General features: G+C 39.6%; 1 protein-coding gene across 2 annotated transcripts; it reads right to left on the bottom strand.

The window, feature by feature from the left end:
• Nucleotides 1-1870: 1870 nt before the first annotated feature.
• Nucleotides 1871-25164, bottom strand: LOC129437766 (TRPM8 channel-associated factor homolog). Of its 2 annotated transcripts, XM_073862750.1 has the most exons (9): nucleotides 25052-25164; nucleotides 19123-19764; nucleotides 18043-19034; nucleotides 17818-17912; nucleotides 17453-17666; nucleotides 17001-17240; nucleotides 14879-15216; nucleotides 13764-14051; nucleotides 1871-3203 (listed from the first exon to the last, which is right to left on the bottom strand). In XM_073862750.1, the coding sequence occupies exons 2-8, from the start codon at nucleotides 19737-19739 to the stop codon at nucleotides 13809-13811; spliced, it is 2739 nt and encodes a 912-aa protein (XP_073718851.1). In that variant the 5' UTR covers nucleotides 19740-19764; nucleotides 25052-25164; the 3' UTR covers nucleotides 1871-3203; nucleotides 13764-13808. The 2 variants fall into 2 exon arrangements, with proteins under 2 accessions (XP_073718851.1, XP_055052035.2); XM_055196060.2 differs by lacking the exon at nucleotides 1871-3203 and having other exon boundaries at nucleotides 11661-14051.
• Between the last annotated feature and the right edge of the window lie 204 nt (nucleotides 25165-25368).

The following is a 25368-nucleotide window of genomic DNA, read 5'->3' as shown; positions in this document are numbered from 1 at the left end:
AAGTGACATCAATGCATACCCTCTATAGACGGTTTCAGCAGTAACAACATAAACAAGCGGCTGTCGTGGTCCGCACGTAACTTTCGGTAAATTCCGCGAAGAATAAATAACATCAAAGTCATTTTAAAGTAGTTTATTTATGTATCAAGCAAAATAAACAACACGTAGATTACATAGGAACGCAAAACATTTGTTATTTTCGACGAGGCATTTGTTTAAGAGTTCAGTTTCAGCAAGTCAGACCATTAAACAAACAGAAACCGGAAGTTTGGACCAGACGCTTACCGCACCTGCACCCGATAAAACGGTCTATATTTAAACACAGACACACATATATACATTTCAGAACATTTTTATTAATATATCCATTTTTTATGTATAATATAGAATATATAAAAATGTAAATAAATATATATACACATGTAAATGTTTCTTAAATACACACATGAATGTGTGTGTATGTATTTATATATACATAATAATAACACACAGCACACACTCAGATCTTAAGCAAAACAATTTTTTTAACTTTTAAACTTTTATTTTGTATGCTATTAATCGCAACTAATTGTTGCCCAGCACTACATAAAAAGATACACTTTGCAAAATTGTTCAAAAATGAGCGAAAACACCCCAAAAAGATGCACAGGCTTGAACAGACAGAAGAAGGTGACAAAAATATATTCCTTGGCACACTTGAAAGTCAGAGAAACAAGCTAAAAAACGTACAGTCTGTCACTACTGAGATCCAAGAAAAAGAAGAGTGGTCTGAAGTGCTCAAGATAAGAGGCAATTAAGTGAAATTCCATTTGGACACGGGCGCAGAATGTAACGTTCTCTCAACTCGCTAAACATAATGGACAAGCTGCTAAAAGTTAATTACATACTTTGGACACCAGATGACGCCATTGGAACAGAAACAGGTAACCTGTGAGTACAAAGGTCAAAATCAAAAGATTCAGTTCCAGATTGTGGAAAAAGATGCTCCTGAAATATTAGGAAGAGCCACATTTTGAAGATATCCTTAGTGGCCTAGGATGCATGCCAGGATAACATAATATTCAACTTGATCCATCAGTAAAGCCTGTTGGCAATCAAACGTGAACACTATCCTCTACTTACAGTAGAAGAAGTTGTGTCAAATATGCCAAATGCCAAAATTTTCTCAATACTTGATGCCAACCAAGGGTTCTGGAGATCATATTGGACAATGAAAGCTTTAAGTTGTGTACATTTAATATGCCTTTAGGAAGATATAGATTTCTGGTTTAACTTTTGGAATATCGTCAGCATAATGATTGAAGATATGGATGGGATGATAAACATCAGGGATGATTACTCGTTTGGGGTGAAGCAGGATAAGAGCATGATGCCAGACTGAGAAAATTCCTCTAAAGGGCAAGAGAATACAACCTCAAGCTGAACTAAAAGAAATGTCAAATTAGAACATCCCAAATCAAGTATATCAGTCATGTACTTACAGCAGAAGGACTGAAACCAAATGAAGAGAAAGTGAGAGCTGTAGTTCAGTTACATCCACCAGAAGACAAGCAAGGGCTGCAAAGATTTTTGGGTATGCTGCCCCAGCAAACATAAGGCCAGCGGACCAGCAGCAGTCCACCGGCGGATGCCGCCAGCGGCTCGCCGGAGTTTTGCCCATCGTTTTTCCAGCGGACCACCAGCGTCAGCCGCAGAGGTCGGAGCTCCGCTGGCGGACCGCTGCCCCAGCTAACACAAGGCCAGCGGACGAGCGGCGGCCCGCCGGCGGATGCTGCCAGCGGCTCGCCGGAGTTTTACCCATCGTTTTTCCAGCGGACCACCAGCGGCAGCCGCAAAGGTCCACTGGTTTATACCGGTAATGGTTTCTAGCTGCCCACGGTCGGTCCGTGGTTCATAATTGTTTAATCACGCTAACCAAATTTCTTTCAACACAATAATAAACAATTTACATCAGCAACTGCAAATTTATTATTGTCAGTAAACAGAATAAATATCCAAATGCATATACATTTATCAGATGCATTAAAACCAACATGACTTTCAAATAAAAACAACCAGTTTACACCTTTCTGTATCCATGCAAAGTTATCCATGATTTTACCATCATTTGCAGTAAAACATGGTAAATATAAAATCAACCATGGTTTCACAACAATAATAAAGAAAAAACATTCTCTTACAACACCATAGGTTTATAGTACTACATTTTAGTAACCACAAACTTTACCATGATTTAAAAATATATGGTTACCATGGTTTCACTCCAGTATTACTATAATACTACTATACTGCCCAACAAAGCCAAAGCACAGTAACAATGCATTTGGTCAAAATTGAGGTAAAGGTTGAAATAGGCTTTGTGAGTTCTGTTGTCTTGTGACAAAGTCTCCTGGTTTAATTTTGTCCCATCAGAGAAATGTGTTTGCCAAAATTGCAGTAACATGTTTGACTGGCTGATGTAAAAAACTTTAAGAACTTTTTTTCTCGGTTTTAGTGTTTGCGTAGTAACTGCACTTAGCCTTTGTAGAGCAGTATAGTAGAACCACGGTAACAAAACCTTAGCTTGAAAAATGATCTGCAGTTTCACCAAAGTAAAACCATGATAGGGTATATTGTGCTTCACAATACATGCCATTTTAAGAAAATGCATGTTACAAAGTTACAAAAGATCCCTTAATCAGCATGAGGTACTGTAAGTGTGACACACTGAGGAGCATATTCTGGAAACAAATCAATATTCATATCACAACAGCTCTAATATAATACAAGTCACATGTTAAAGCCATGTTTAGTTAACAGACGGTTATTTTTATAGAGTAAGTTAGCAGGATTTCAACCAACTTTGTGTTGTTACAATGTCTGTAATATGTACATTAACAATATTTGGATGATGCAAAACATCATTTTGGCAGGGTATTGTGGACAAATAAATTGAAATAAATCAGTAAAATTAGCTAAAGAATATTTTTTCAAATATAAAAATATATTGTATTTGTAACAATATTAAGTGGGTTGAAAATCTGCAGAGTTGCGCTTTGGTGCAGTAATTACAATAGGCCTATATTACATTTGGCAGTTGTGTATGTCCATCTATAGATGCCATCATATAATGTCTTTGTTTGTGTTTACGTCATCTGAAGTCTTCACAAGTGAGGCTGGATCCAAACAGAGCCGTAAGCTCTAGTTATCTTATGATGTGTATCCTGATGGACAAAAACAGAAAAGTAAAATGAGAAGGATTAGGATTGCTGCTGTTCATATTATTTCAAGCAAAAGCTCATTTGCGCATTTTATTATTTCATTACTGAAGAACAAGGTCATAAAATGTATTTGTGTATGTGAATGCTTGTCTTAGAAGAGGTGTTTTTTTCTAGATTTAGACTGCATGGGAGAATTTAGGAGTAAAATGTGAAAAGCCTTGCCTTTTTATTGTATTTTGTTAAAGAGCAATTATGGCCGACTCACAATTTTATATTTACTTTGGTGTGTAAGTATGCATTAGTACATGTTAACGATATGCGTAAACAATGAGTAACAATCAGAGGCGGACAGAGTACACAGCTTCAGTACTTGAGTAAAAGTACAGTTACCCCTTGCAAAATTTTACTCAAGTAAAAGTAAAAGTACTACAGTCAGATGTCTACTTAAGTAAAAGTACAAAAGTACTTGTTTTTAAAAGTACTTGAGTATCAAGAGTACAAGAGTACATTTTCTAAATGTTGCATTACTACTCCCACAGTGCACGTTGAACCATGTGAGATGATTGACAGCTGTACAGCAAATGATAGACTTCTGACTGAGGTCAAATCTTATGCAAATCAGGAAGAGGAGACACAAATCGCTCTGTTCACTGTTTGAGCTCTTCAGATCGCATAATTCAGTGGAAAATTAATAGAAATGTTATTCTGTATGACTTAATATTTTACTAACATGTGATAATTATTCATTATTTCCCCAAATATGCTCACCATTGTACTAATAGCCCTGGCGGATTCTTTATATTTTATCTATTTGAACACAAATAAACCGGAGAAGAAGAGAATAAATGTTTCACGAATGATGATTTCTATTCAAAATAACGAGCGTTACAGATTCATTATTTTGGACTCCTGGCATAGGCTAAATTAAGAAATTAATGTTACTGCAAACCAGTTTAATCATAAACAGTGATCAAATGTCGAAGCTGGAGTCTTAAACCTGTCTTGTGATGCTGAGTTTGTCCAGATCAAGTAAGAGTGTGATGTTTTGACGAGTAATTCATTTTGAACGACAATAATCCGAGCTCACCAGTGATTCCTGCCGCTGGAGTTTTGTTTTGGTAAACACAGCAAACACTTGAAAAGAAAACTATCATTAACTTGTTCAGAACATTTAAATAGTCTGGCGAGGTGGGGCCACGGGTTGACACATTCCCAGAATGGACCTGCTGCGTCTTCATCCATTGTTTTGTGAGTGGTTTTGTCTATTATCTAAATCTGACCATGGTGACTTTGGCGGAAAGCTGAAGGTGATTGCTGATAGGCTGTCCCAATCAGTTGCGCCTGCACAATCCAATCACGTTTAAGAGAGGGAAACAACAAATTGAGGGTTTCTGAGATTTTTATTTTTTCCTTTTTTTTTAAGAAAAAGTAACTTGTACTTACGGTTATGGATATAAATGTAGTGGAGTAAAGAGTAAAATATTTGCCTCTCAAATGTACTTGAGTAAAGTCATGAGTACTCCAAAAAAAAGATACTCGAGTAAAGTACAGATCCCTCAAAATTGTACTTAAGTACTGTACTCAAGTAAATGTACTCCGTTACTGTCCGGCTCTGGTAACAATAGCCTTATTCGGACGGGATTAGTTTTACAGGGGAAGATGGCGTAATGTAATTTTACCACAGGACGTCGGGTAATATAAATGGTCAATTCGGACGGGATTAGAAATCTCTGTAAAACATTCAGAAGTGGGAGGGGTAACTCGTTGGCGCAGCGCGTCACCTCTCGTCTTCACGTGCACGTTACCTTGCTTCCAGATATCAGATGTGCAAACAACATGACACAGACAAGGAAAACGCGAAACACTGTGTTTAATTTCAGTTTGGGGAGAACGTCAGTTTCGTAAACAGTTCCGCGCATCTGAGAAGTGAATTTTACTTTTTTTTTAAGTTTGTGTCGTGTTTTATTCAGAAACTGACCTGCCACTGACTTGTTTCTCCATCTAGAACGCAAGTAAATGCCTCTTTAAGCGCTTTTATATTTAAAAGAAACCCGCAAATTAAAAGGAAATGACGCGATTTACGTGTATATTTACAGCTGGTCGATTCGCACTGGATTAGTATTACCTGAGGTAATTTCTCCGGACCTTTTTACAGAAGGTAAAAGACGCCGTAATCTTTACTGACATTGTCCGTAATGATTACTGACATGGAGCATTCGGACTGGACTAAAATCACAGAGAACCTCTGATAAAAAACTTGCTTTACCCCACCTCCCTATGTAAAACTAATCCCGTCCGAATAGTACTATTGACTTTGCATTGCGTGAGGCTGCCTGAACCTCCATGTCATTTCTGGCTTATAACAAATACCACAACAATGCCTAAAAGCTGCTGTGTGACAGGGTGTGGAGCTAACATAGCCTGGCTCTGCCCTCCTACGTGCTTCTGCTTAATTTTCATTTAGCATCAGTACAATGTCTGGAACTGCTGTGTAGAGTTTCGTTTTCTCCTGCAAAAATCTGCAGGACCAATCAGCGAACAGAGGGGGGTGGCTAAGAACGATGACGTTGAGGTCGTGCGTTAGATGAGTTGTAGTTCAGTAATGGCAGCGGTAGGGATGAGACGGTTAGCAAATTTCATATCATGATTATAGTGACCAAAGTTATCACGGTTATCAATATTATCATGATTTTCTTAAATTGAGATGGAAATGTTCAAAAAGAACTGATACACACACTGAAAACATTTTAACAAGTTGTATTTTTGAAAATCAGCAAACAACAAATACAATTAGCAGCTATATGCACTTTTTTAAGCATAAACATTAAATCAGGGGTGTCCAGCCTTTTTTCTGTGGCAATCTACTTTTAAAATGATAAAGCCGACAAGAACTACCTGCTAAAAAACATTTTTTAACAAAACACTGTTACATTTTTTAATAACACTTTAAATGTGTGTTAGGAGGACTATTTCTACGTTGAATTTAGGGCTGTCACCATTACTCCATTCTTTTTGAGGAGTTAAAAAAAATCATTGAGTACATGCCGAGTACTTGTCACATAGTGACGATCTTTTGAGGGGCGGAAACGAAGTTAGGAAAGTTTGGTTCCGCCTGGAAGCGTTTCCGCCCGGACCGGAAAAGATGGACCCCGGAACTTCCGGTAGCCCAGCGAGAGGGAAAATTGGCGAATTGGACGCAGCTGTGCCTAGTTAACAGGAGCGGCTGATGATTGGAGGACACGCTGAGCAGGGCAGTATTTAAGGACAGCTAAAATCACAGTTTGGGTGTTGTTGTGTGCAGTGTTGAAGTGCTGCGATGTACTCGTCTGGTACGCTTGTTGTGGGCTGTTTATCTCTCTCTCAGGCTGAAGCTTGCATGGCTGTGTGGACATTGTGAACCTTAAGGGTTGAAGAAAGAACGGAAACGTTGGAAACGGAAACACAACAAAGGAGAGGAAACAGAGTTAGCGTGAGTACATACGTGCATGGAAGTTATTGAGAGACAGAAAATTGCTGTGTAACCCTGTCGGGGGAAGAGACGCCCCGTTTGTGTGGCTGGAGTCGACTGTTGTGTGAACTAAGACAGAGGATATAGTCTAGTAGCCAGCCCATAGAGCCCCATTGTGAACCCGGAAATGTTGAGTGCACCAAGGTTTTGTTGCATGAATGGGAGGTGTGGGTCCCCAACGTGCAGAAACTGCCGGATGCTAATTTGCATATGTTGAGCAATTTGCATAATTAGCATAATTAGCAATATTAGCTTGGTTGTCCATTTTGGTCACGTATTTTGCGCTGTGTGGCCGGTTTCTGCAGTGTGTGGGTGGTTTTGGAGGTTTTGGAGGATTCTGATTTCATTTCTGCCACTTTCAGACTTCGAAATGGTAATTCTATAACAGATTTGGATTAATTTAGACACTTTCTCATTAATTCTGAACAAAATTTTAGGTTATTTTTATGGCAAACACTATATTCTCACATTTCAGAATCACAAGAACTCATGATGTGAATGTTGATAACCTCAATATGTTTACATTTCTTGAGGTCTGGTCATGTTTTTATGCAAATAAGCTGTTGCAGTGAGCTGTTGTATATACAATAAGTATGTTGTGAAGCAAAGGAGCATAGTCTATTTTTAAAGTCGAAATTATCCTTGCCGATATTTTTATATTCTTATATCATATTTATGTTTTCACATTAAGATAAAAGGTTATAATGAGTTATAATGACAGTTTTGTTCAGTACATTGTGAATTTCTATTCAGATCCATTTTGTGAGTGAATCTGGTGTTCAGAAATTAGTTACCATTATTAAAAAAAAAGTATTCTTCTTTTTTTAAATTCAGACTTCTTGTGATTTGATCAGGAATGGATAAAAAACATTTTAAATTCAGTGTTTTGCTGCTTTCTCAAGTTGTTGTGTAGTATTAATTTAACCATTCGGATCTAGGTTTAAAGGACAAGTTCGGTATTTTACACTTAAAGCCCTGTTTTCAGATTGTTTATGATGAAATAGAACGGTTTTGGCTGAAATTTCGACATATGCAGCTGCCCTGAGAATTTTTGGGTGTTTGTTGTTTCACCTCACACCTCTACAATGGGTTTAATGGTGCACTGGAACAATCCTTTCTAAAATGCATTAAACTTTCGTTTACAAAGACGTGAAACTCAGCGAGTGGTCAGGGGTGTTCACTGATATGCTCACACAAAAATCGCTGCAAAAGATGCTATTTCACAATTTCATCGTGAACAATCTGAAAACAGGGCTTTAAGTGTAAACTTGTCCTTTAAGTACTTTCAAAACAAAGAGAAACTTTTTGATCAAGTCGAAATGTCAGGAAAGAAGTCTCTGTTTGCACCATGCAGTGGGAAAAATAGCGACTTTAAAATATCTTTACAATCAGAGGAACTCTGTAACCTTGGATGGAGCCCGTATGAAATTTACCAAAAGCGCAAAAGGCCCCCAGCAGTGAAAGCACTACCTCCTACAGAACGTAATATGCGCCTTCATGGAAGACGTGCCCACCTACAGGTGCTACTATGAGAATCAGCTGACCAGCCTGATCCATGGGTTGTGGATATCACCTTGTTTGGATGGGACAAGAAGATGGGTCTAAAGGAAGGAGAGGAACTGCTTATGCCCACACAGGATTCAAGTCCAGTTGCTCCTCCTGCTTTGTTAGATGTTGTCAGCTGTGGTTTCAAAGCTGTGTTGAAACCTTGTACATCAGCAAAGTGCAGCTGTGTAGCTGCAGGTCTGGGCTGTACCAGTTATTGTTCCTGCAAAATCAATGATGAAATATACTGCAACATCCTTACACAACACCAAGAACACAAAGAAAGAGATGAAGGGTCTGGAGAAGATGATGACAGAACAGAAGAGAATAGTGAAGATGATGAGGCTGCCTTATTATTAATTGTGAGGCATAGCAGTTTGCCTGAAGGTGGTAGCCAGTGTGTGCTTTGTGTGGTGCGGAGGTAAGGCCCTCTTGGTTAACCTTCCGTCTGGCGGGCTGACCCGGGTTGCCCAGACTCAGTTTTAACTCTTCCGTTTGGCGGAGTTTTAACTGGGTCCTCGTTTGATTTTGCGACTTGCGGACCAACCTGGAAAGCACATCTGCCATTCTGGCATGGCCCTGGTGACTTGCGGGGCCTGTCTTGTATGGCATGTATATGTTGTATATTTACATGTTTGCCTTGGTGCAGAAGTGAAGCCCTCTTGGTTAGCCTTGCGTTTGGCGAGCTGACCCGGGTTGCCCAGACTCAGTTTTAACTCTTGCGTCTGGCGAAGTTTTAGTTTACCTGATTACTATGTATCATACAGTTCCAGGATTCAAGTTATGTCAAATACCCGCATTGCTTTTTCATCCAGAAATGCATAACATTCAGCCTAACAAAGATTCATATTTTATCCAAAAAGCTATTTTGAATCTTCAAAAGTGTCAGGAGGGGATTCAGCCTCACTATGAATCAACATTTATAAGTGCACTCATGATTCTGAAATGTTAGATTATTTTATTTACCATAAAATAACCTAAAATTATGACTGAAAGTAATAAAAATTTGAATAAATAAATCAAAATATGTAATAAAATTAGCTCTTTAAAATCTGAAAATGCCAGAAATGAAATCAGCATCATCTAAAACCTCTAAAACCACTCACATATTGTAGAAATTGGCCATTTAGTGCAAAATATGTGGTCAAAATGGACGATTAAGCTAATATTGCTAATTATGCAAATTATGCAAATTGCTCAACATATGCAAATTAGCATCCGGTAGTTTCTGTGTGCTGGGGACCCGTGCTTCACATTTCTGCGGTGGAACTTTGGTGTGCTCAACATTTCCGGGTTCACCTAGTTGGCTACTAGACTAATAGTGGGAACAAAGGTTTACAACGTCCGTGAGTATAATGTATAATATACTGAGTTTGAAGACGCATTGCATACTAACCTGTCTTTATAGCGGATACCTCCTAAGGAAGGAGGACGGCCCTACCCCTAAGTTAGCGTGGTGGGCGAGCCGAAGGAATATTGGCTGAGGCTAGTCACAGCGACGCATCGACCGACTGGGCCGTATTATCCATCGCCGAACAGACCCCGGCGAAGTGGAGGAAGGCGGGCGTCCTATGTGTACACTTGAGTGCGGTGGGTCAGTCTTTGTGCTGTGAAACTTTCACTTGACGTGGTGCTGTGCATTGCTGTGTGTCCCGTCAGACAAACCCCCGCCTTCATACGCCTCGTCGAGGGAGAACAAAGAGGCTACCGGTCCCAGTGTGGTTACCTAATATATGTTATGAGCACGCCCCAGGCGGATAGTAACAGTGTGGTGCCCAGAACGATCCCTCTTCTTGACATCCGAGTGGGTCTAGGAGTGGCGGTGAAGTGCTGGAGTATTACAGTTGTGTGAGTACGACTAAGGGTCACTGTTGTGGATACTTTCATCGGTGTGATACTTACCGTTGCAGAGAGAGAGAGGGGTAGTAAATCCCGTCTGTCCCAAGGTCTCTTCAAAGGGGCGCCCCTGTCCAGTGTTCGATCACCTCACGAGTAGCGAGGAGAGGGCAGCGCTCGGCCCGGTGAGACAGTACGACGTCCCTCCCCTGCAACCGCCAAGCTCGTCGAGAGGGTCCGCCCCCGACGCCACATTGGAACCGCTTACCCCAGCTGACACCTCGAGTCCATCAGTGTCGTAAGTTCGCCACCCTGTTTAACCTAATTAATATATCTAGGTGTCTGCTTGTTAGGAACAAGGAACGTGCTGTGTGGAATTGGAACGAGTGGAGCGCCACGAGAGGAAATTGGGTTCGCCCCGTACTTACTGTACATTGTGTCCAGCAGAGAGGTGAGAGTAAACCAAGTTTAAATAACTGTCTCTGTGTCCCTGCCGCCGCCTGTGGAGAAAGAGAGAGAGAGAGAGAGAGAGAGAGAGAGAGAGAGAGAGTGAGCGACACGAGAAGAAACTCTGTGAATCCTGTACTTACTGTACGTTGTGTCCAGCAGAGAGGTGAGAGTAAACCAAGTCCAAATAACTGTGTCTCTGTGTCCCAGCCGCCGCCTGTGGAGAAAGAGAGAGAGAGAGAGAGTGAGCGACACGAGAAGAAACTGGTGATTCCCGTACTTACTGTACGTTGTGTCCAGTAGAGAGGTGAGAGTGAACCCGGTCCTACTAACTGTGTCTCTGTGTCCCAGCCGCTGCCTGTGGAGAAAGAGAGGAAGAGAGTGAACGACACAAGGAGAAACTGTGCGAACTCCGTACTTACCGTACGTTGTGTCCAGCAGAGAGGTGAGAGTAAACCGAGTCCAAGTAACTGTGTCTCTGTGTCCCAGCTGCCGCCTGTGGAGAGAAAAGGAGAGAAGAAAGGAAAGAACCCTATACTTACCCGACCTCATTCCAAGCGAAGGCGAGAGGAGGTCCTTCGCAGCTCGTAGTAGCCGATCCCCGGTGTCCTGCAGCAGCCTGTAGGAAAAGGAGATACACGTGAGACAAAGGAACATCGTTATAACCCTCCCCCAGAGCACGTACGGAGGAAAACCCCGCAAGGAGAGAAAGGTACGCAGCAAGGATACATTAGGCCCAACACTCATCTTGCTTTTATTTCTGTCTCCAGGAGGAAAAGGAGGGCGCCACGGGCAGTCAAGACTAGGCAGGAGCCCGAGTCCCACACCCTCCGGTCCACAGTGCTCTGGACCCCTGCTGCCCCCCCCTTCTTCCTGTTACTCTTCCTGGCCGAGGCCTACCTGGAGGGCAGAGCCGAGAGTATTAGTTTTAATTGCCCCTTCCCCATTCCCCAAGTTCATTATAACTATATAATTAAACGTCAAGCTGATTCTGACTGGAAAGGATTTACAGGGAGTTTTCAAAATCACGGTAATCAACCACGGTTGAAATGATAATTACATTTTAAACGATAATACTAACCGTCAGGACATTTTATCATGGTTAATCGTGAAACCGGTAATCGTCCCATCCCTACAAGTCACACAAGCTAGTAATGTCACTGTCACTATCGTCCTCAAAGCGAACTGCGTAGATAAATCTTTAAATCATCACGACAGTATATTGTATGGCGGAAGAGCACTTGCACTTCGACCTTGGTGTGCTGTAACATCATCACTCCTGACAACTTCCCCTCTCGCTCAAACTTCCGTCAATATTTCTGCCATATAGTTCTTATTTTTTATCCGCTTTAAAAACAATATGTTTTATTTTGTGCCACCATACTTACTCATGTAACTACTCTTTATAGGGAAAACATGGAAGTGTTTGGTGGCTTCTAAATTCATGTTCGGATCCCAAGGAATGAATGGGGTGTAATGACCCACCCAGTGGCCCAATGATGGAATCCAATGGCGTGGGAGAAGGGGTCTCGTGTTCTGAATCTCCTCCTTTAAGAATTAAAAAAATTCATTCAAATTTAGTCTTTTAATCTTATTTGACTCTGTGGGTTTCCCAATCTGACTCCAAACTATATAATTAAACGTAATACATTATGTTAATGGTAATTTAAATTATTGATTATTTATAAATTCCCATAGTCTTAGTTATTCCATTAGGGACCCAGTATCGCACAGAGTATACGCCGGCCGTTGCGTATATCTCACGGACACAAAATTGTCAGTCTGGTCTTAGTCAGAGGTTGCCGGGTAAACTAATATTTTTATGTCTGGCCACTCCATGCTTGCTCCGATCATAAAAATAGTTACTTTAGTCTAGCGCTCATGCAACTTGCTAAGGCAGGTGATAGACATAAATCTGAGAGTTTTAATGAATGTGCCCCATGCTCCATTCAACCATCAAAACACCAGTGTGATCATATCCTGACAGAATGATCTTGCTGTAATACCAGACTCCTTCTAATCTACTAGTCATAATAATTTCTGAAATAATTAAAATAAATCAATACAATTTCTGAAGAATTAAAATGAATCAATTATAACAATTTATTATACCAGGCAGGTTCCAGCTTAAAGAATATCATATAATACAGAATATGATTCAATTCCAATTAAAATGATCAACAGTTGCAAAAGTTACAAAGTCATACCTGGCAATAGACACTCTGGCTACAGAGTACTTCTATCATGAATATAATGCACCCAAAATGGTGTAGGAAGATTCTTGTTAAAGGTTTCTTCCATGATGTTTGAATACACAAGAGTGTGGGAGCTTCTGGGTACAGAATGGCTCCCAGAACATTTTGCCAGGCCACCTTTTATACACAGCTTGAGAAAACTACCAAAATCTATTTTGACCTGTGCCAAGTGATACTAAAGAGCACCTGGTCAAACTAGCCAGAAGTATCTGGCAAAACCCCACCTCTACAAGAAATGCATCTTATATTCTAAGTTCTAAAACCTTGATCCATCTTATCTTAGACTTATAGAAATGAGACCTTTTTACTTATCGCACCATGACCTTTAAAATGAAACCAAACATGAATATAAAATTGCAATCTCAGAACAACATATATACATAATATCATATATATTTCAGCAGATACCCAGTGATGTGAGCCTTAAGGCTGACAGTGCAAAAGCCTTTGTGATGAAGAGATTAGGAGCACAAAGAGTTTCATGTCTGTAACCAGTTCAACCTGAGGGTCAAATTTGGGTTAACAACACCACATAAGGTTTAATTGTTTTACAGTGTCTTTTCATAAATAAAATTAAAGTTTATTATATACCAGCTCTACAGGGGCTAGGCTAAATGCTAACACAGTCATGACGCTGGGGTTCCCTTTTTTCTTATATGTGGTGTACTATGTTAAGGTGGGGAGAAACAACTTGTATTGGTGTGATGTTATGATTTAATTTTACTTTGGAGTGTGGAGTGAAGGGTCTATAATATTTTGATATTTTATATAAAAATACATTATATATACATAACTTTTATTTTATTTATACATGTATTTGTGTATTTATACATACATAATAATTACACACAATACACACACACACACAAATATATTATGCAGACTATGTGAATAATCGCATATATCAACTTTAATATCAACCTTACCCCTTAATTTATTAATAAATGTAATTATTACCTTATATAATTATACCTTAATTTCGCACACAATGTAATTATTAAAGCTCTCTCAGGTGTCTTATTCATATTGCTTCATAGGATGATCGCTCCACTCGGGGAGATGAGAGAGCTTCTCTTCAGTGCTGGGCTCGATCGGCCAACCCCAGGCTTTGAAGAAGGACGACAGATTCATGTCCACCACCTTGGAGAAGGTCTCAGCGTACAGATTCATCTTGCCTGGATTGTTATTGGGCACTTCAGTCATGTCATGATAGGCAGCAAAAACCTTCTTGAAAGCATCCCAGCCAAATTCGCCTTGAAGCTTAAAAAATATTAAGTGTATACGATTATGAATACAGTGATAATAATTCTTGTATTAAACAACTCATTTTATATTATGGAAGATAATCATTTAAAATGTTTATTAATGCTGCCATACATATTTTTTTATTACAAATAAAAAACTATTGAGCAAGTACATAAAAAGTGTTCAAAACTGTCTACAACTGGCAATGGTAAGCTTATAATAATGTTTTTCAATTTAAGTTGTCGGGTGCGATTTTGCAAGTAATGTCAATATGAGTTGAACTGATTTAAAGAAAATAACTCCTCAAGTACTTGCAGTTTATGTAACTTCAAGGGCCCATGGCATACAAAGGCTAGCATTGCTACTTTGTAAAAACGTGTCGTTTTGGGTGTGGCCTTTAAAATGCAAATGAGCGGATGAAATGCAAACACTGATCACAATGATGGTGGTTTGTTGTAATTGAAACTCAATTGTGTTGTCAAGTCCTTCTTGTCTCTCTCTTTCTCTTTGCACTAAATAGCAGTGCTGTGGTTGGACAGTGCACATTAAGGGGGTGGTATTATTATAATAAGAGCCCCTTATGACATCATACAGAGGGCCAAATTTCAATGACCTATTTTTTGCTCACACCTACAAAGTAGCAAGGTTAGCCTCTGTATGCCATGGGCCCTTTCAAACGGAGTTGGCAAAGGAAAAGTTATGGGTAGCAGCTTTAACAAAAACAAACAATACTGCTTTGAGCTGTCATAAAAAATATGTATTCAACATGTAACAAAAAAGTACATGATCAAAATTTAATGATGTGTGGAAAAACATAAAACTAATAAGCAGGCTGTTCCTACCTGCATGTAAGTCTCCAGTGCTGTCCACACGGTCCATTTTTCCAAATCCCTGCCACCTTCGACATAATCTCTGATGCAATTCTGGCGACTATCTAGGATCATGGCTTGGTGAGCAGTAGCCCTGTCAACACCAAGCACCTCCTCATGCACATACACTGACCACAGGTTGCAGGTGCACTCAGTTGTGTGTGGAGGAAACTCCCAAACTTCAAGCTGCTGGTTATGACCAAGCTCGTGTGTAAATCCCCACAAACCACTTTCACTGGATTTATTTGAAATCAACAGGTCTGGGGCAGAGGTGGATTGAATCATGATGGGATATCCAGAATGCATAAAGCCTAAGCAAAAAGAAAATAGGAGTGCTGAGTTAAACATTCTGGTCAGGGCTGGCGTTGAGAAACCCAGAGGTCTAACAGGACACTTTAAATGTACATTACGCAGAACTATACACACTGTGTCAAGATATTTAATGTTTTTGTGGTTAGACAGATTTAATATAAAAGTACATGTGCAGTACCCAAAATTGTCAGCAAACCATGGGCGGCTCGCTGTTTCATTCTCTAAGAGACTTCTACAAAATATTTCTTTGTGATATTTCATTAGTTTTTTCAAATGGCTTACACACTAAAAGTGTTACTTGAGGCCAAAGCCCTTTTCACACAAACATTCCGGAAAATACACGAAAAATGCATTTTGGATCGTTTGATTTTTGTTCATTCACACAGCCAGTGATTTGCCAGCATCTGCAAGGTCCCGGAAAAACACGTGACCTGTTGAAAGTCCTGTCCTATCTTCTACGCAGTTTCTTAAGTTTGCATATTATTTATTATTTCTCTCTCCAAAAACAACTTTGAGTGCATTTTTGTTAATGATAAGACTATAAAGGAGCGCGTCACGCACCGTTCTATGCTGGTGAATGATCTCAGCTTCAGGGTGGATATTTGACAAGCTCCCTGATATCTGCTTTAATGCAGTTTTCAGACATTTCTCATCGTGATTGTTAATATGCATTTAAAACCCCCGTTTTGAGGAGCTGAACGATATATCTTGTTGGGATGACGTGTGGGCATTTTTGTTTATTATGAGCTCAAGTGAGCACGTGACGCGATATTCTTTATGCTGCTGAATGATCTTCGCTTAAGCGCAGTAAGTGACAAGCTAACTTACCTGAAATCTGCTTGAGTCCAGTTTGCTGACATTTCTCGCCGTGAATGTTGATCTCCATGTAAATCCCTTGTTTTAAAGTGTTGAACCAACTTAATGTTGCCATGACACGCGCGTCCTCGCTACGGCACTCATTGTTTATGCGACTCATTTATAATTTCCTAATAACTGCTTCAATCTAGTTTGGGACATTTCTTGTTGTGAATGTTGATATGCATGTAAATCTCTCATTTTAAAGAGCTCAGCAACAAATTTTGTTGTGATTACATGCATGTCCTCACTACGAAACGCCCATTACGGCATTGTTTCGGCTTCTTGTTCACACAGAGGGTTTTCCGTGTATCTTACTAGGTCTTCTTTCCGGCAACAATCACAGAAGATTTACGGGACAGGTTTGCGTTCACACAGAAGCTTGTCTGGCAATTTTATGGGTATTTTCTGGGACCAAAGGTCTGTGTGAATGGGGTTCAACTCAGTGAAACCATGTAATCATATATCTAATCTTCAGACCAAGCCTGCAAAACTGCACACACATTACAGGCTTAAAACTCAGTTTAGTGCTATTGTAAATTTTTTTTTTTGCAAAACTTTAAACGCAGTTCCCTACATAAGACACATTATTGAAAACTAACAGCTCTTGTGTTTCATTGGGAAAACAATGCCATTAAAAATGGCTCACTCAATTACTGATGATTAACTACACAAAGTTATAAGAAATCTGTTTACAAATCAAAGCTTTAGCACCATATAAAGGCTTTGAAATTTTGAAACACTTGCAGAATGATCAGTAAGCCATTATTAAGCCTTAAATGAAGTCATATGGACTGCCATTGTAATCCACCTACTGTAAGCGGCTCTCAGTAAATTATTTCCTTTTCTGTATTGTTTGGAGATGTAAGAGTAAGTGGATGATGTCAGCATGCTCTTTTTTGAGTAAATATTCAAAAGCATCTCATACCGCCAGAGATCTGAACATCTGCAACAAATCGCTCCTTGCGGGGGAACTTATGAGGTAATGCCGCCAGGTCAGCTATGCCTCTCATTATTGCATCCCAATGTTTCGCCACCTCATCAGGACGATCCAGACTCCGTATAAAACTTGACTCTAATGTGATGATGATGTTCTCAAACTCAAGCTCTGCCCAGGGGGCTGGCGCCTGACAGATCCCACCAACCCAGTCAGCTACACTAGTCTCTCCTGAAGGGACAAAAGCAAGTTAGCATTTCCGATTTTACTACAGTCCTTGACTTTTGATGACAAACATTACACAAACATTTCACACACATATGCATCTCATTATGATACTCATTGAATATGAATTTACTTTAGACAGAGATACTGATTATTGAACTAAATAGCTCCAAACTAAATCTGGCAGAATTAAATCTAATTTAATTGAACATTCTTACCAGACTTGAAGTATGGAGCCTTTACTGCGGTCTGCACCACAATTTCCACCCCATTCACTTTGGTTTTAGGAGGTGCAACTAGGTAGATGAGCCCTCCCCATAGATTACAGATTTGGACCATTTCATTGTCCAACAAGAATCGCTCACGGACCACAGGAGCTCTTTTCAAAACATCTGCAGTCGAAAGGTTATCAGTCTGACAACCAATCTGGGCCTGTAGACAGTTACATTCAAACATGTTGCTATCACACTATTAATCTGCAATAAATTATCTAATTACAATGTTAACAAAAATCTGCTATATACTGTATAAAATTAGTCTGGACACATCATAATAATGTACTTGAGGGTATTATTTTGATTACCTTCCAGTTTTTCCCAATGAGCTCTGAAGGAATAATTATGTGTGTCCTCATACCAGGAGAAAGATACAAGCCTGTGCTTATCCATTCTTCAGAGCCTGAAAGAAGTAATGTGCTGTTTAATACACCATAACAACTCTTGCATGTAACAGGTCAATTCCCCCTACTTGCTATCTTCAACAAAAGGAATAACATTTTACCCTTGATTTAAAAGGAAAACTTCCATACCACCAGTGTTGGCGCTGATATGAACTCTTGCATCAGTCACAGTGTGCAGGTCAGGTATATCCTTAATGATGTATGGCAGGAGAGCATCAGGGTCAGACATGGTTTTGTAAAGTTCAGTCCCAATTTGGAGCATCAGGCAGTCTTTGGGAGTTTTAACAGGATCCTTACTACTAACCTGTGGAACACCAATCTCCTTCACCATGTTGGTAAAAAGAGTTACCACTGAATTATAAGAAGCACAGTCATGTGCACGCATGCGAAGGTAGCTTGCACAATCATTGCCAAGTTGTTTCAAGCAGCCCTCTTCTTTAGGAGTAAGTTTGTACCCTTTGGTTACATGATTTCCTAAGTATCTCAGTCCATTCCGAAAATGGTACACATCTTTAAAGCTATCATTGATTTCTGGGGCTTTGTATAATCCTCCAGTCACAGTGTTGTCCAAAATACTCAGTCCCATCTTGTTAAGAATGAAATTTCCTGGGTAATCAGTCATCACATTGCTGCCATTGTTTTCATGGGCCCAATACCAGGCATGACCTCCAATCAGAAGACCACCTCCTTCTGCGACAAATTCTTGGATCTTTTCACACTCTGCATGACTGTAGGAAGTGCAGACGTAGACACTGAGATCTTCTTTCAAGTCTGTTAACAGGCAGTTCAGACCGGATTTGGTCAGTATGTTTTGGGCTTCTGTGAGACTTGGTATGATGCCAATAATGCCTTTACGCCCCTCATCAAGCCAGTTAATAGCATTAATCAGGAAAGTGGACAGAGGTTCAAAGCCCAGGTAGGTTTCGTGGGTTAACACAATTACCCGTCCTTGTCCAAAGTAGGTGCCGGCAATAAATGTTTGTCCAGTTGGAGTGACTGCAATAGGAAATGCTAATGGTCCATGCACCATCAGCTCAGATGCAACATTCCCGCCTTGGATGTCAAACTGTGGCACACCTTTTAGCAGGAATTCTAGATCATTCTTAAAATCCTTAACGATTCTGAAAAATAACAATAAAATAGTTATGAGAAATAGTTTAAGAAGTGTGTTTATGAAAGTGCATTAAGTAAAATATCTGCTGAACTTACGATACAGCAGGCCAACTAGATGGGATATTTGAAGGAACAGGGAATATGGCACGTTCTCCTGTGTGTTCTGTAAAGTAAATTCCGGCGACGCTGCACACCTTGTTTCCAGGGAAGTTCAGAAAAACATTCTCCTCTGAATGAGACTGAGACCAGTGCCAGGCTTCACCAGCAATAATTAAACCACCCCCAGCTTTGACAAAAGCAATCAAATCCTTTGCACAAGCATCAACGCTGTAAGCATCTGTGATATATACAGCCAGGCCTTTCCGAAAATCTCCAAGCTCAGTGCTGATAGGCGAATTGCGGTAGTTGTCAGCTACTGGACCTAAATTCTTCTGAATCCCTACAATGCTGGCATCACCGGTACGTGGCATGAGCCACCTCAGGGCATTCTCTATCAGGCTGGGGAAACGGGTCAAGTAGTCTTCGTGTCCCAACACCACCACACGTCCCTGACCATAACGAGATGCAGCCATCAGAACTTGACCTCTTGGATTCATGGCAAGTGGAAAGGCATCTGCACCGATCAGCAAAAGATCACTAGGCACCGCTTTTCCTTGGAGGTCAAGCTCACTCAGACCAGTCATGATGGTGCAGTAGTCATTTTCACAAGCCATTATGCTTTAGTTGGTCGAAAACCCTCTTAAAAAAGACAAAAAAATATAAGTATATGTTTAGAATTGTCATATATGCTACAATCTGTACTCTACAATAAAACATTTAAAATACAAAATAATCAGTTGCAAGCCTTAGGTTTGTGTATTGCAGTATTTACATGCTCTTGACAATGCTGTGGCAATTTTAATTAATGAGACTAAAATGGTCTGTTGAAAATTGTATTCTTTGCAAGAAAGGTCAAGAGTCATACAGATAATGCTGCAGAGTGTAAGACCCTAGGTCCCTTTTATATGCATCTTATATGGCTTTTACGGCCATTTTCAGGAATATGGTACATAACATTTTACATAATCCACCTTTCTCAGCTGTTAACATATCTAAAGCCAATCTGTTTTAAATTACATCGTCTCTTAATCTGACTCATTTCATTATTGATGATTATTAATGTACTTGATGTATTTTGTGCTAAAAGTAAGACAATTTTATTCTTTGGTTATCAGCGGTAGGAGGTTTATCCACGGCAGCTTTGGTTCTTCTTGCATCAGTCTCCGTTTATCAGTTCATAGGTCTAGGACTTTCCTGCAGTTGCTAGCGCACACCCACAATAAACGTTTTGGAAAACATGGTGGATTGTTAGGACAACGTCTTCAACAAATGCACAAGCAGAGCACGTCCAAATCTCCCTCTCACTGGTTATGGCGAAAGGCGACATGCTCTGTAAAGATTTTTGTTTTAAGCATGTCACAGCTTGCACAGCAGCAGATTTTGCATCCACTCTCGCATTTCCTGTAGAAACAGAGTCTTTGGCTTTAGTATGTGCTGGCAATTTGAAAAGGTAATATAATAACCTCTAGTAAGTCAAAAACAGTGCTTGAATGTGTTGTTGCCTCCCAAGTCAGTAATCATCTAATAGCTAATAATCTTTTAGAACCCCTTAAGTCAGGTTTTCGCAAATTTTACAGCACTGAAACAGCCTTGGTCAAAGTTACCAATGACTTGCTAATGGCCGCTGATTCTGGAGCTACCTCACTTCTAATTCTTCTGGACCTTAAAGCAGCCTTCGATACTGTGGATCAGTGTTGGGGGTAACGCATTACAAGTAACTTGAGTTACGTAATAATATTACTTTTCTGAAGTAACGAGTAAAGTAACGCATTACTTTTTAAATGTACACATTAATATTTGAGTTACTTTTTCAAAAAAGTAACTCAAGTTACTTTTTTAGTTTAATTAATTTGATTAAAAAATATGTACTGAATTAAACTAAACGTATGCACTCTCTGTGCCTGTGTGGAATCTTTTTGAGTCAGAAACTGAGATGGCAGGCCAGAGCTAAACATTTTTGTGATGAAATATGCAATTTCTGAATGCAGAACTTTTCAGTCATAAAAACACCTGCAAGGCCTGAAAGAGATCAAGCTTTAGCCAAGAAAAAGTAACGCAAATTAGTTACTTTTTTTGGGAGTAACTTAATATTGTAATGCATTACTTTTAAAAGTAACTTTCCCCAACACTGCTGTGGATCACGGTCTTGCTCGACTAGAAACTGCTTTTGGCGTGTCCGGGACAGTTTTGGAATGGTTTAAATCTTTTTTACTGACCATTCCCAATTTGTATTGATGAGTGGCTTTAGCTCTGTTTCTTGCCCGGTTCTTGCACTGGTGTCCCTCAGGTATCAGTCTTCGGTCCTTTACTATTAATCCACTTTTTATCCATTCTAAACCTGGAGAAGATATTGAATCTTCTTACCTTTCTGGCTGTATTTCTGAGATTAAAATATGGATGAATAATAACTTTATGTGCTTCTATGGTGGGAAAACTGAGGTTATGCTCATAGGTTTCCATCATCAAGTTCGCAAAACGGCTACTCTGACATTGTCTGCTGATGGAACTGATTTAGAGACTAAAGTAAAATCAGAAACCTTGGTGTATTTTTTGACACCAGCCCCACTTTTGAATCTGCTTTTAAAGGTGCTTTATACAAATAAAGTTTATTATTATTATTATTATTATTATTATTAAATAAATGTTAAGTATGGGCATCTGATGTGAGAAATTCCCTATTTTTCCACAGAGCTCCAAAATCACAAAAAGCATAAGTACACAACTTATCTATAGAAACATATCTATAGTCAGTTTAAATGGTCACTCTTTGAGCACTCATCAGTTTGCATGCTTCAGTCAAAGCCACTAGGTTCATCATCTTATGCAGAGTAATCTAATGACAGACAAAAATTCTGCCTAAAAGCATCGTTTAATAACACACGCAGAGATCTGATTCACACGGACCGTTATTCAATATTCAGGAAGCACACGATATAGCGCGTGAAACATTTTGAATTTTGTTGGAGCGATGGCGGCGAGTAAAGATGTCCATGAACGCAGAAAATGTCTAAAGTTTGAGATCATTACATTCTTATCATTAAACTACACTCAGCATCTAAACCGAAAACATCCACTGCTGTTTCACTAAGCGTTGCTGAAACAAGGTAACATAGGCTAAGCCTATTGATGTTCGCTGATTTTAATCCCATACTGTATTTGTAGCTATGTCGTTATGCGGTTTGACTAGATATGATTCAATTGAACATAAATACTAGGTATTCACGTTCAATTGCAAGAACCCCTTCACACGCACACACCCTCGTCTTTCTCACGCGCCATTCAGACCAATCGAGGCAATGCAATGCATCACATATGCTTAAACTTTTATTTAGCCACGCAACAATAATTTCAGCATGCATTCACTGTATACACCGGGACGTGATGTTGTGATGTGATTTTTCGAACAGATGCTTCACCTAAAATGCACCACAATGTAAGTGATGCAAGCCAAATGCAGCGTTCTATTGAAATTGAATGTTTGTATTTCTGCCATGAATGTATGTACCAAACTGCAATGAAGCAACTGGTATGACTGTCATTCTTCCTCAAGCACACCTCGCGTGCACACACACACACACAAACACACACACACACAGATTGTTACTATAGCAAATAGGCTCAACCCAGAAATTATATATTATTTTTAGTAGCCTAATGGTAAATGCTGCAGGTGTAGAAATCTACACAAACCAGATATTTACTTTGATGTCGGGGTTAGATTACAGCATGTTCAATTGACTTAGTGGAGAGGAAGACCCATCGTGCATTCATTGTGGAGCAGTCTCCTGCATGCTAAACCATATCCTGACTGGCTGTCCAAAAGCTGTGGCAGAAGGGTGGTACAGATGGAGGCACGACAAGGTCCTCACAGAAATCTCCAAATGGGTGGAACAGCAACGAGTCAAAGCCAAGAACTCAAACTCTTTATTGCAACAAGCCTCTGCCTGGGAGTTAAGAGTGGACCTGAAAAGAAAGCTTGTCTTCCCACAGGACGTGGCAGTGATCTCCCTCCAACCAGATATGGTCCTGTTATCCAGGAGCATGAAAACTATCATATTTGCGGAGCTCACGGTTCCCTGGAAAGAGAGGTTAGCCACATCCCACCAGATAAAAAAATCTAAGTACCAGGATCTGGTCGACGAAGCCAGTAAAAGGGTGGCATGCAACCAGCTACCCTATTGAAGTCGGCTGACGCAGATTCCCAGCAAAATCGTTGCGCTGCTTCCTCCAAAGGGTGAGCTTGGAGACTAAACAGCTGAAGAATCCCAGACAGCAGACCACTCTGGGCCGGATCGGCACCGGATCAGCGCCAGAGCTGTTGACTTCGGCGCAGATCCGGAGCGGATCCGGCCCAGAGTCGTCTGCTGTCTGGGAATGCCACCAGTGATATAGCTGCAGCAGCCGAGTCTAATTATACATTCACCTCACCTAATCATTGTGTCATCAAAGAAATACCTTTCATATGAAGAAATTGTCTTTCACAATGCAATGCTCACATTACTTTTGATATGCTTCTCATCTGATGATAAATACTCTTTATTGCTAATTGATTTTACATAGTGGGAACCACAGTTGGTCATTACAGTAGATATACTGTAAAAGTGGGGCTGAAAACACTGGCAATTTCTTTCAACATGAAGCAGGACAGATAGCAAGGAATATGAAGAGCTTGTGGACAAGGGATCCGTCAGAGAGGTGGGCACGGGCACCAACAGAGAGTTAAAAAAGGTGGACGAAAATCTACGGTCAAATGCTCAAGACAGGCTTGATCCAAATTACAGTAATGTAATGTGTGCACTAAATGTTATGTTTCGTTCCTATTTTGTTACATTCTAGAAAGTATACCTATGTAACAATTTTATCTGAAAAATAAAAACGAATTTGTCCAAATGATTGTAGAGGATGTCTTCATTGATCCTTCACTTGATTACACATGGATGGATATTTTGGAAATGATAGATTATGTAAGTAATGTAAGTGTATTGCCTGATTTGAAATGGTGTAATCTGTCTTTTATAGTACTGTAGCATATTAATTTCAGCACTTCTAAGGCCGATTTGAAACATGTATCTTGCATTGTTTGCTGTTGGATGAACTGATTGTTAAAAGTACTATACTGAAAGGAGATCATACTGTTGTGTTTGGTGATTAAACCAAATGTTCTCATTACATATTACAGTAATCTTGTATTTGAAATAATGATTATGTGGATTGAAAACATTACTGAAATTTAACAACTTACTGAAAGCATTACATCAGGTTTTGAAAAAATTACTAGCTGCGTTACAAGTGGGATTTTTGTACTAAGAGGTTTGAAAATGTACACCTTACTTGTGGAAATAGTACCAAAGCGAATAAAAACAACTGTAAATTAAATTGCTTAATTGTTGGCACTGGCACTTATAAACACTAAATGGGTAAAATTGCAATAAATAGGCTTAGTTTTGGAGCCAAATGCTGGAGTTGAAATCAATACGGTTCTGGTTTTTAGAAATAAAAGCCAAATGCTTGATAATTTTACAGCCACATCATTTCTGTCACCTGCAAAACTCACTCCAAGCAACAAAACTCTTAACACATGGCTCAGAACAGGCTCAATGCAGCCAAACACAAAGCAGAATCCTCACTGAGATAACACACACCGTCACACTGAGAGGAAAAACAGTAGCATCAAACACCAATACAGAAAATACTAACTTTTCATCTTTACAGTTTGAACAATTTCAGTGACTTCATACAAAGTAATATTTTCTTTAACGAAAAGAGATTTTTTAAAGTGAAAGAGATTCTTTCACATGATTTATTTACATTTCTAGAACATACATATTTTTAAAGGTAAATGAAAATTAGCCGTTTGCTTCAATAGTCTGTGGTAATTTACGGAAATACAGTAATAAGAAAAAAGGTAGAAACTAAAAGTACATACTGTAATTCGAACAAATAATTGAAGAGCTTATCCTGCCTCTCTATAGCTTCAGGCCACAGGTTTTCATCAACATCAAATCTAATGTTCTCTCTTGCAATGCACCTGGGGAAGAACCTTCTGGAGTGCCTTATAAATCCCTGGCAGTCCGCTGAACTCATGCCTCACATCCGGCACGCATGTTGACATTTGGTCATGTGGGTGGTGATCAAACACTTTCAACCTCCAGGCAAAGAAAAACTCCTCTATTGGACACAAGGCTGAAATTAATTCTGTTTTGAATGTGTGGTTCACAGATTTGACAGCAGTGTGTTAGCATT

Source organism: Misgurnus anguillicaudatus, chromosome 24 (genome assembly GCF_027580225.2).
Source record: "Misgurnus anguillicaudatus chromosome 24, ASM2758022v2, whole genome shotgun sequence".
In the NCBI taxonomy this organism is placed as follows: domain Eukaryota; kingdom Metazoa; phylum Chordata; class Actinopteri; order Cypriniformes; family Cobitidae; genus Misgurnus; species Misgurnus anguillicaudatus.
The sequence above is the reverse complement of the archived record's forward strand: the minus strand, read 5'-3'. Positions and strand labels throughout refer to the sequence as shown.

Excerpts from the sequence above, each read along its gene's own strand:
- LOC129437766 (XM_073862750.1), bottom strand. The coding sequence starts at position 19,739 with ATGGCTTGTGAAAATGACTACTGCACCATCATGACTGGTCTGAGTGAG. Across the intron at positions 17,913-18,042 it reads TATCAGCGCCAACACTGGTG|GCTCTGAAGAATGGATAAGC; the intron begins GTATGGAAGTTT and ends TACTTCTTTCAG. Across the intron at positions 17,241-17,452 it reads GGCTCCATACTTCAAGTCTG|GAGAGACTAGTGTAGCTGAC; the intron begins GTAAGAATGTTC and ends TTGTCCCTTCAG.